The 12,290-nt window shown below is 36.8% G+C and overlaps 1 protein-coding gene across 2 annotated transcripts in view; it reads right to left on the bottom strand.

Annotated features, from left to right (window-relative positions):
• The window catches only part of LOC141289175 (protein PRRC2A-like), a 37,775-nt gene that overhangs the window by 5,548 nt on the left and 19,937 nt on the right, over positions 1 to 12,290 (bottom strand). For both annotated transcript variants that reach the window (XM_073821281.1, XM_073821280.1), the window contains exons 13-15: positions 11,923 to 12,158; positions 6,314 to 6,605; positions 6,008 to 6,230 (exon numbers count right to left, since the gene is read on the bottom strand). In XM_073821281.1, coding sequence (XP_073677382.1) covers positions 6,008 to 6,230; positions 6,314 to 6,605; positions 11,923 to 12,158 — 751 coding nt within the window. The remainder of the gene's footprint in view (positions 1 to 6,007; positions 6,231 to 6,313; positions 6,606 to 11,922; positions 12,159 to 12,290) is intronic.

Below are 12,290 nucleotides of genomic sequence, written 5' to 3' on the forward strand. Positions count from 1 at the left end.
ATTGCAGAATCTTTTACCATAGTTAGAGAGATCATACAAAATGCATGCTATTTTTATTTAGTACTGACCTGAATAAGATATTTCACATAAAAGACTTTACACTGAAATACTGAATGATCCACAGCTGTTGTTTTTTAGTGATTGTTGTTCATGAGTTTTTTCCTGAACAGTTAAACTGCCCACTGTTCTCCAGGTCTAACAATTACTTTGGTTTTTCAGCATTTGCATGCATTTGAACCTTTTCCAACAGTGATTATGATTTCAAGATCAATCTTTCCACACCAAGGACAACTGAGAGACTCATATGCAACTATTACATAAAGTTCACTGCTCACTGATGTTTCAGAAGGAAACACGATGCATTAAGAGCCAGGGGTGTAAACTTTTGAACAGAATGAAGATTTCTGATTTTGCCTAAATAATTTTTCTTTTTTTAATTTAGTACTGCCTTTCAGAAGCTACGGAACATACTTAAATGTTTCCCAGGAAACAAAATTTACAAAAAGAGGTCAAATTTACCCTGATCTTCAAATTCAAAAAGTTTTCACACCTTAGATCATGTTTCTATATGGAACATCAGTAAGCATTTGAACCTCCGGTAATAGTCCCTCAGTTGTCCTCAGTGTGAAAAGATGGACCTCAAAATCATACAGTCATTGTTGGAATAGGATTCAAATACACAAAAATGCTGGAAAAAAATGTGGGACCTGAAGGATTATTTTTGGAAGAACAGCAGGCAGTTTAACTGTTCAAGACAAACAAGGGACTTGTGAACAACAATCACTTAACAAAAAACAGCTGTGGATCATTCAGGTAACAACACTGTATTAACAATTAAGCATATGTAATCTTTTGAATGGGGTAATTTTTATAAATTCAAATATTATTTTCTCTTGTGAACTATATGTAAATGTAGGGCTGGGCGATAATTCGATAACGATAATTATCACTACATAGTTTTTTTTTTTTTTTTCGATAAATTTTGCAGCCTGCACTTCCGGATGCCACACGCAGTATTTAGTTTACAGCCACAGGGCTCTACAGTGCGACCATTTCACTCGCATTTGCGACTAAAAATTAGTACGTGCGACTGTAAAAAAATATTTAGGAGCACCATGTGCGACTGACCCGATCAGCATATTTGTGTTTGCGCTCAGCGGAGCTTCAAAGGTTTCTACGTGTTTTTGCAACGTTGAGTAATGTATCACAGACATATCTTACCAATCCTTTCATAAATAAAGTGTAGAGAGAGTGTAAATAAGAGACTGATTGTGCAGTAAAGAGAGTGTCATTGTTTATAAGAAGTTATTATTAAGTGACTTACATTGACTGACTACAACACTATTGCCTGATTTTGTTCCATTTCGTCGTCAAAAGTAGTCTGAAACAAGTCACAACTGCGCACATCTCCATTCAAACACAGCGGTGTTTCGTTTATGAATGAAACGTACGTTTTTAAATGAATCTAATGAAATGATTCAATTTCCCATTCATAAAGACATTCACTTGCTTTATTTCCGAATGAACCATCCGTTCGAACGAATCAAAGGAATGATATGATTCAGTAATTAAATCAGTGTCTTACCGCCACCTGGTGGCAGATCTGTTCAGTTATTTAAATCTTTAATTTTTCTGTATTAATTTTTTTATTTAAAACATTAATCTCAACATGAATTTATGATTTTGATTGCACTCATGTCACCTCTGAGCCTCATTAAACATTTGAAAAGGTAAAAACAAAGGTAAAAAACAAAATTCCCCTGTAAATCACTTTTAGGAGTCAAATATTACCTCGTAATAGGAAGGCACATTTTTTATCAGAGTTTTAGAATGTGTTCATTAACTAGAATTAGAATGTGCGCCTAAATTTTTTAAGTTAGGAGCACAAGCGCTCCTAGCAAGAAAAGCAAGCATAGAGCCCTGAGCTATTATTTTTTTATTTATATTTATATTTTTATATTTATACAAAATGTGTTAAATCAGCTGCACAAAGGGATTGGCATGCTGAAAAGATTTGTCTATTCTTATTTTTGTTGAATGATAAATATCATTAAAATGCATTTACAGTCAGAACCATGTTACAAGTGTTGTATCATATTACACTTATTTTTTTATAAAAACGTTTTATATATTCTATTAATACAGGGTACCCCCAGCATCCTCCAAATGAAATTCAAGGCTTTTTAAGACCTTTTTAATACCATTTCAAATGAAATTCAATGCCAACTTCGTACCCATTCCGACAGAAGTATGAGGGGAAAATGTCAAATCTGTATAAATTTTGAACCCTAGAAAATATTTATGTACAAGTGGGCTACTTGAATTAAATTAAACATTTTATTTAAATTATCAGTTATATTTAATACATACGCAACAGCGTAACACACATTTGATTTGTAATAAACAAATAAATTTGAACTTCGCAGCTCTGCTGCCTTGGCTGCAATTTTTTCAATACACAAATATCAAGCAAGTAATTTTATTTCACTATTTGGTGTATCTGCAGAATTTTTAAATATCAATTTAAGGCAATTTATGACCCTTTTTGAGAGCTGCACAAGTAAAATGAACAGTATGAGTAGGATTGGACAGTGTAATGTAGAATATTCAGCAATAAAATGGCATGATTTATAATTCAGATACAGGTACACACAAAAACAAAATAGCTTATACAATGCCATTTCAGCCTTTATACCATTAAAAGGGATAAATTGAGTATATAGTTTATTTCTATATTTAAAACATAAATATTACTGTCTTAATTGTTTAGATATTGAGAAAGCACATTAACTTCTTTCACATTTACAACTCTTTGTGGTTGCTGCATAATTTGACAAACAGCTGAAAAAATGTGGAAATAAAATGTCATTCTCCGTCACGGGGGGGCGCTTTAGGAGCGCTGAAATATTACGGTTTCCCTAGTAACGGCTGTATACAAAACAGCATTGACGCAGTTTTATCAGACATGAAATGAAAATGCCAACGACATGTTTCTGAGGACAGTCGGTTCCCTTCAGATACATTCATATAAAGACATCCGTGTGGCGTTTTGACCTTAAAACGTGCAGTACCTATGTTTTTATTCAATGACATCATTGCCTTTTGAAGTATAATCCAGCCCTATCGCGATTCTCGTCTTTCCCTCCCCAAATGTTAGACCTCCTAAATTATAATTGACATTTCTTATGCTATTTAACATATTTAAAACGTTTAATGGCCTTAAATTTGATACAACTAAATTGAGGAGTTTTTGGACCTGGCAGGAGCCCTCTAACTTACTTTACGATAGCCCGTCTGGCTGGCAGTTCACTTTATTGTAAAACTGTAACGTTAAATGGTGGAAGAGATTTGCCGTGCTTCCACAGTTTGATACAGCTGATTTATAACATTCCCTGCAGATGGGCTGTTTTTGCTGCTCATAGGAAATTTTAAATCTGAACCATCTCCAGATAAGTGAACCATTGTTTTTCATTTTACTGACCAGTATGTTTTCTGTGTTGACCGGCGTTGCGTGTTCCTGTTTCCTTCTGTTTCGCGCAGAACCCGCACGCGCATGTGTGGCCTCAAACCATATCGATATGAAAGATATTGGATAATCCCGCATCGCGTTGGGGAATCATATACATATATCCCCAGAACTCGATTTTCCGCCCAGCCCTACCTAGTAACCATAGTAACGGGTGCGCACGCTTTCGCGCTTTCTGCTATGACGTGGAGCGCGAGGTGCACTCAGCTTTACGCTGCATGAATTTTTAATTAACCTACATTAGTAACAGTTAATTTTGTTACGGTATGATCTTAATCCTAGGAAAGGCAAAAATAAATAAAATAAGACCTTTGTAATGAAATCCAAGACTTCGCATACCAAATTCAAGGCTTTTAAGGCCTTAATTTGAGATTATCAAATTTAAGACTTTTTCAATGCTTTTAAGACCCCGCAGGTACCCTGTAATATTAATAATATTGTATTCTATTGATGCTGATTTTACTAGTAATATTCTAATCTGTATTCTACCTCAATTGATCATTGAGTACGTTTACATGGACAACAATATTCCGATTTTAATGCGATTACGACAATACTCTGATTATGAAGCAACCATGTAAACTGGTATTTTTGATTAATTTAATCCGACTAAAGTCATAATTGAAGTAAATACAAATCGAATTAAGACAGGTGGAGTATTCCTATTTTAGTCGCATTATAGAAGACATGTACACACCTTAATCACACTATTCTCCTTGTGTAGGACTTTTCGCCATATTTTGTGACAGGATACACACTAATGCTGCGTTCCAGGCAGGTTTTTGAGCTCGTAAATCACATCTTCAAACCACGACTCAGGACTTTAGCGTTCCAGGCAAGTCACACCAAGCATTTATTATTTTTATATTATTAATAATTTGATTGCAACGTTATGTTGTCCTAAACTCTATTTTCCCACCGTGTGCCACTTGCATAAACACTGCACCCCTAGAGGCTTTATTGTTGTTTCGCGGGCTATGTCACCTCAGAACTCAGAACTGGGAGTACGTCGATCTAGTACGAGTTCACGGGTGGGAATTCACGGGTTTGACTGCCTTTCCAGTGCACTTTCACAGGTAGAAGTTATGGAAAAACACGGGTAACGGGTTGCCTGGAACGCTGCATAACGTTCTCAGTTGGTCGCATGTGCATATGCTTTGATTTCTTTTTTTTTTTTTTTTGCTACAACATGCGATTAATCAATGCTCATTGCTGATAAATAGTTTGTCTGTTATCATAATTTATAGTTTTATGAAAACGTATTTAACATTCAGCCCGTTCTTTTTCATTAGTATTATTTGTGATTTTAATTTTGTGAACGGGATTTCCGCTTTTGGAATGTCTTAGGATGCTTTTCACGTATACTTTCGAATTCATGATCTTGGTTTTGCTTACATATATAGGCTCCACCTATCAATTTTAAGATTAAAACAAATTCTTAAAAGATGGATTTGTTATTTTTAATTAAACAGCATAACAATAATAAAATAAAACTAGTTTATATAGCATTTATTAACAAAAACTAATAAGACGAGGAATGGACTCCATCGCATGCTGTGTTATATTCCGACTAAACACTTTATTACAGGGCGCGCAAACACTGAGCAATCAAATTAATTAATAAAAAATATAAATGAAAGCCTCCAAAGCGTAATGTGAGGTAAACGGCAAAGATAACAGGGTTTTCAAAATGAAAACAAACAAAAAAAGTAAAACTAAACTGGCTTTCGGTGACTGTGCTTGCGTGTGTTTTTTTTTTTCCCCTAAAATCTGACTGGCTCTGAAACGCTCGCTGTATGGAGCAGACGCTTTGGAGCAGCACAGCATGCACTCACACAAATGCGACCACGGCAAATTTTAACTCACACATTCTAAAATATCTGTTGCATATGTCCAGTGCCACTTCAAGCTTTTTGTAAAATTAAAACCGAAACATCCAAAAGTCTATAAGGAAGATGAACTGTCGCGTGTGGACCTAATGATGTGTGTCATTAATCGATCTATGCACTATAACATGTAAAACGGGAACATGAAAGGAATATTCTAAAAGCAACTCATGTAAACACCTTAATCATATTATTGTCTTATTCAGAATAAGGTCATTAATTAGATTACTGGTGTCCATGTAAACGTAGTCATTGTTTGGAAAGTATTTGTCATGTTCTGACAATAAGCCATAAATAATAATTAACTGTCAGGTTTTTCTTTCATTCAGGAGTAAAAATCTGCATTTAAAATTGATAGATTTAAAGATTAGACATTTATCGTGATAATTATCGATATCGACTGATATGAAAAAAGTTATTGTGATAATTTTTTTTGCCATATCGCCCAGCCCTATGTAAATGTAATATCTTATTCAGGTCAGTACTAAATAAAAAATAACGTATTTTATATGATCCCTCTTATTTTGGTAAAATAATTAACATTTTGCAGATTCTGCAAGGTGTATGTAAACTGTTTGAAATGGTTTCTTGTTACCTTTGACCTTTGCCAGCCTCCTCTTCCTCAACAGCTTTCTGCCGTAATGGGGAGCTTCGACCTCGACCCTCAGTACCCCCTGGAAAAACATCTGGTCCCCAGGCCAGTTTGGGATCCATTGGAGGTGTACCACGATGTGGATGAGGAGGTCCACCATGCTGCTGCCGATCAAAGGGATCTGACCCAGAGCCACCTGAATCAGAACGTTCTCGACTCATCATCCCTAAAACATAAAAGCCCTCATTAACTCTGGAAAACAAGACTGTCTGACTAATGGTTCACAGCTGATCTCAGTTATTTACTAACCAGAAGGATGCATGCTGGGACTGTAGTAGTCCATGGGCGGGGGACGTCCCTGTATCATTCGGGGGTCCATGTAGGGCATCATCATCCAGCGGGGATCAAAGTTCATAGGCAGAGGTGGAGGACGTCCCATTGAGCCAGGGGGGTAAAGGGTTGGCTGTTTGGGCCCAGACTGTGGTGTGGCACCTGGAGAGGGGCCCTGCTGATTCTGAGGCTGAGACTGGAGCTGATTTTGGGCAACCTGGTTATGTTGCTGCTGCTGCTGCCACTGCTGCTGCTGTTTGAGAAGTTGCTCCTGTCCACAAAAGATACAGGCCACATTTTATTTATGTTGGTTAAACGTTTATCTCAGTATAGAGATGTATGTTTGTTAGTATGATAAAAGATAAAATATGCTCTTTACATTTTTACTTGGGTATTAGGGATGTAACGGTATTATCAATATTGTGGTATTGTAATAGCATCATGGTCACTTTTTCTGGGAAAAAGTGTAGTGTTTAAAATATGTATGTATTAAATATGTTAACTTCTTATTCTAACATAAAAGGTCTTTAAACTTGTGTTTTTGGGCCATTATGCTTCTTCACAATATCTGTCAAACGAACTAAAGCTGAAAACACAATATGGCTTAATCCCTTTATCAAGTGTGTTTTCGCTGCGCATTTCAAAGCAAAGTGCCCACTTCTTTCAGACAATCAGCTCATGATCCGGTGTTTTCCGCACCTCAGAACGTCTACGTTTACAGTAAATGAATGCTGTAAACTCGTTTACTGCATGTAATTTGAGTTTAACGCTAGAGATGCACCGATCGATCGGCATCCGATCGCAATCGACCGATAGGGGCGCTATCGGTTTTGATCGGAGTTCTCAAAATAGATCAGAGCAGGCCGATCAGATGACGTTTACAACAACAAACAGCCGCCAGAGCACGCATTCCCACTTCTCAGACTAGGGTCTCCTAATGGGCGTGGCTGTCTCTACAACGCATTAACACTGAAGATGACGTCGCCGGTGAGGGGATTTCCTCCCCTCTGGTCTATGCATCCCTGCCTCTGCTGAATTATTTTTATCCACGGTGGGGATAAAACGTCCCGCGAAGCCGCTCCTACGTCCCGATCTAAATCAAATTATTTGCAATACGCGCTTTAAAGTCGTCTAAATCAAATGATTCGCCATACGCGCTTTGAAGTTGAACGTACTGAATCAAATGATTCGCGATCCGATTGGAGCGCTTCAAAACAGTGAATCTTTTTGCGACGCAGTGGTTTACTGATTCTGAGTTTCCAAAAAGCTCCGTTGATACTTTGCTCACCTTCTCTATAAAATGTATTCGTTGTTTGAAATTAAACCATTACTATTAATACAATGTTTTTATTAAATTGTGATCATATAATACAGCTTCTGTCATATTAAAAAAAATTCATGACCTGACACTAATTATCTGGTTCTTGCCTAAAAAGACGGGTATAATGCGCGTTGTTAACAGATTACAGTAACAGTTTGGTCAACCTCTCCCTATGGAGAGAGAAAAAAAAGTTTCTAAAAGCATCCCCCCCTCTGTTTTTTTTCACAAATTGCACCCTGTATATGTATATGTATGTGTATATGCATATGTATGGCATATTTATTTTATTTTTCCACAAAAAGCTTGTTGCTAAACTCTAAATTGTGATTTTAAGAAAGAGCCTCCTGAGAGTTAAATGTTTATTATGGTGCACATGTGTGTTTTGCACATAATCATTTTTTTATTTTAAGATTTAACACAATTGTGTCAGCTCTAAAAGAGTGAAATGTTGTGTTGTACATAATTACTGCCAAAAGACAGTTTAAGATAGTAAGCAACACTTACTCTATGTAAGCTGAGTCCAAGTTGTCTATGAGAGTCTTGAGAGTGTTCAATATTGAAATTTGCCTCAGCCTGCAATAAAACTGGTCAATTCATGATACTTTCTCATTTCCTACTTTTTATACTAATAATACAATGTCAATGTTTGTACATGAGACAACAATATTGAAGAATTTATGGATTTGACGCTGTGATCGGTAATATCGGGATCGGCAGATACTGCTTTTGGTGATCGGTGATCGGTGATCGGCCCCCAAAATCCAGATCGGTGCATCTCTATTTAACGCATGTTTGGGAATGCAATGGCCACCTGTTGAGCTTTATTTTCGCAGCAGATGATTACAGCATTTCACTAGATTTGTAGTGAGACGCATTTTTGTAAGGCTGTTTTAGCTGAAGCTGGAGTTTTCCTACAAAATAAAAGCTTTACTGCCATCAAAATAAAAGTTTAAAAGTGCAGTATGAATTTCTGACAGCTAGCTGTTTAAATGGGGAATATTACTAGTCCAAATTCAAAATGTCTCTTAAAAATGTAGAAATTATAAGGTATTGTAATTTCCCTACTGTAGTGTAAAGCAAAAATAAGCATATGAAATATTAATTTTTTATTTTGCAGTGCAATTGTTTTCAATATATGACTATTACGGTCATTGTTATTATTATTTTTGAATTTGTTTGGCTTCCTATAACTAGCCTGGGTTTTCCCATGCTGCCTTGCGCACAGCACGATTTTATTCACGCTGCTAGGCAGCCTGGAGTCCATGGACCAAATTTTCACCTCAGATGGGGAACCAATCACAGAACGGGGAGGGAGCAGCAAGACGATGATGCCTTCTACACAACTCACCGAAGCAGTTGTTTATAACTATGGATCCAGCATGGCAGCAGACGCGAAGTTATCTTTCGATGCAGCCTTACACCGTGTCTACACCGGACACGACAGTTGTAGCTATGAGCTACGCACAGGCGCATTTGATAGACATGCGTAGCGCCCAATAAACGGCTCTGGGCATTCGTAAACCTCGCCTCAAATACGAGAAAATGAACATGTGGTTCCCAGACCACGAATCATGACATTGTCATGACTAGGGGTGGGTATCGTTTGAATTTTATCGATTTCGATTCCGATTCCGATTCCACTTATCGATTCCGATTCAGTAAAAAAAAAAACAACAAACACAAAAGTCAAACATTAATATATTAAACATGTTTATTTTCAGTGCTAGCTTGCAACATATTATTTTATTACAGGGGTTCTCAACCTTTTTTATATCAGGGCCCCCTTCTTCTCGGGTCAATTTTGCAAGGCCCCCCTATGCCTGACACAGAGCCATATAAAAAGATTTCTTTTTATATGGCTCTGGCCTGACATTTCCTCTAAAGTGTTTATTTTTGAAACTTTTTTTATTAACCTAAACATTTGTTTTGCCTTTTATTTTTCTCCTGCATGTTATAAAAAAAAAAAAATCAAACAAACTTTAAATTAAAGCTATACTTTTGAATTTAAAAGAAAATCCTCTGCTCTAACTTTTTAACATGAATACACACATACAGATTTAAAGCACCTAAATTATTTAATTCAGACATTCTTCACAACTTCAGAGTACTCTTTCTTGTGACTGAAGTGACTGAATATCTACTGTTTGTATTTATTATAAAATAAACATATAAATGGAAAATACAGTAAATACATTGTAAATCTGTTTATGCTGGTGCTCATATGTGTTTAAACACCACTGACCCTTACAAGATCCACCTCTATGGGTAAGCATTCATTATAAAAAAAACTCACAGGACATTCATTTTGAAAACTATGCAAATATTTTGAAATTTCACGCAAAAATACTATGGATCAGAGCACCGAAAGCATGAATAGTTTGTGAATCAACAGCGGACGTATGCGTGCCTAATGTACGACTCCGATACAAGAATGAATACATTAGGCACGCGCGAGTTCGTTACTATTACTCTGGTCATCTTTGCCTTCACATTACCGGGAGGGTTTGTTTCATGCAGCCAAGAGATAAAGTAGATACCTGTCTTCCCGCGGGGGTATAAGTGACTTATGTGGGCTTTTGCGGGACGAAATAACATATATTCCTTCTGGAGTGGGCGGGCGCAGGACTAAAATCCGTCCCTTGCAGATCTCTAAGATGAAGTTTGCGTGCAGCGGTAGATTTGTCTTCGGTTTTTACAAAGCGTAGACACACTTTTAAACGCTTACCGTGATCCATCTTTTCGACTGATGTTTACATTACCACGTAAAGTCCTGGCAGATTGCACGCGCGGAAGGTCCTGGCAGATCACTAGATGAAAAAAATGCAACCAGGAATCGAAACGAGGAATCGAAATTTTAATATTATAACAAGTATCCGATTCTTTATCTTAAGTATCCGATTCCAGAATCGGAATCGATTTTCGATTCCCAACCCTAGTCATGACGTGGTTTGGCATTAGCCAGGCTATCCTATAACACCAGTGTGAATGTAATTTAGACAGACTTTTTTTCTGACTTAAGTTTCTTAGTTAAGAAGATGGGTTGGAGCTCTTAATTTTGAACTCTCAAAGAGCATTAGATAGAAAAATTTTACTTTAAAATGTCTTTTTTCAATTCTTAACTGTCTTTTATTTTCAAATGTTATCATATTGTGATGTTTTGATACATCCCTATCGGGTTTGAAAGTGGTTTACTCCTATTAAAAGAATCTACTTAAGTCCTCTATGAAAATAAGGTCACACCTCAGTTATATGTTTCTACTCTAAAAATTCTATTTCTATCTTATTAACTGAAGCAATTATTGTGAAAGTCACAATGAGAGAATTTATAATATACACTACCTGTCAAAAGTTTGGACACACTTCCTCATTCTCTTTGATGGGGAAGTGTCCAAACTTTTGTCTGGTAGTGTATATTGATTAATGAATCAGTGTTGTTTTCGTCAGCGATGACGATGACGAAATCATTTCGTTGACGCCACTTTTTTTCATGACGATAATGAGACGATGACGAGATAAAAATGGCTCGTTGATGACTAAAACATGACGAGACGTGTGTGAGTTTTCGTTGACGAGACGAGAATAGACGAAAATGTTAGTGGGTGGTCCGTCAGACGTTTAAAGTGCATGACATTTCTGCTTATTGTGCATGCCAATTAAAACCGAAAAAGTATCTGCCGCTATGGCAAGCCGTTTTAGCATTAAAGACTCTTTGCCATACTAGTATGGCAAGCCGTTTTAGCATTCTATCCTTGTTTGGTTACGCTCAACACGTCACATTGTTGTCACTCAGACAGACAGACGATTAACCATGATGGCGGCAGTTTGCACACAGGGTGGTCTCAAACGGTGAGAGGACCTATGGGTGTATTTCAAATATGTGTCTTTTATGTCTGAAACCATTCCTTCATTATTGTAATTATTGGTAAAAATAGTCGATCCGGAAGCTCACATTGTGTTGAACTATAGATCTGCTATTTTCACAACTTATAAGTGACACTACCAAACAGCAAAATACTTGACCAAAAATAATGACCTACATTAATTTGTTAAAAGACTTTTTCCCCTTTTTTTTGACTAAAACTAGACTAAAACCTTTTTGACTTTTCGTCGACTAAAACTGGACTAAAACTATCACATTTAGAAGTGACTAAAATTTGACTAAAACTAATAAGCATTTTAGTCCAAAAGACTAAGACTAAATCTAAGATGGTTGTCAAAAACAACACTGTAATGAATATGATTTTCTATATTCCAAGACAAAACATACCTGTTGTTGCCTCTGAAAACGAGGAGGAAGTGATTTCTGATACTTGGAAAAGCCCTGCCCAGATGGACCACTTCCTTGCCGTCCTGTTCCACCGACATTTTCAACTACCTTCACTGTGTCATCTCCACCTCTAGTGCGGATATGCACCACAGGTTCCTCCTTGGCATCTCCAGGCACTGGGACATCCGGGGTTTGTGGATGCTGGGTGGGTTGAGGCTGCAAAGCCTGCTGAGACTCTGAATGAAGAGAAAATGATACAATCATACACATTACATTGACAATTATTAAAAACAAATACAAATTCACCAAGAGAAGTCCACCAAGTGTCAGAACGATAAAGAAATACATCCAGCCCATTCAAACAAAAG

This window comes from Garra rufa, chromosome 17 (genome assembly GCF_049309525.1).
Source record: "Garra rufa chromosome 17, GarRuf1.0, whole genome shotgun sequence".
NCBI classification, from domain to species: Eukaryota; Metazoa; Chordata; class Actinopteri; order Cypriniformes; family Cyprinidae; genus Garra; species Garra rufa.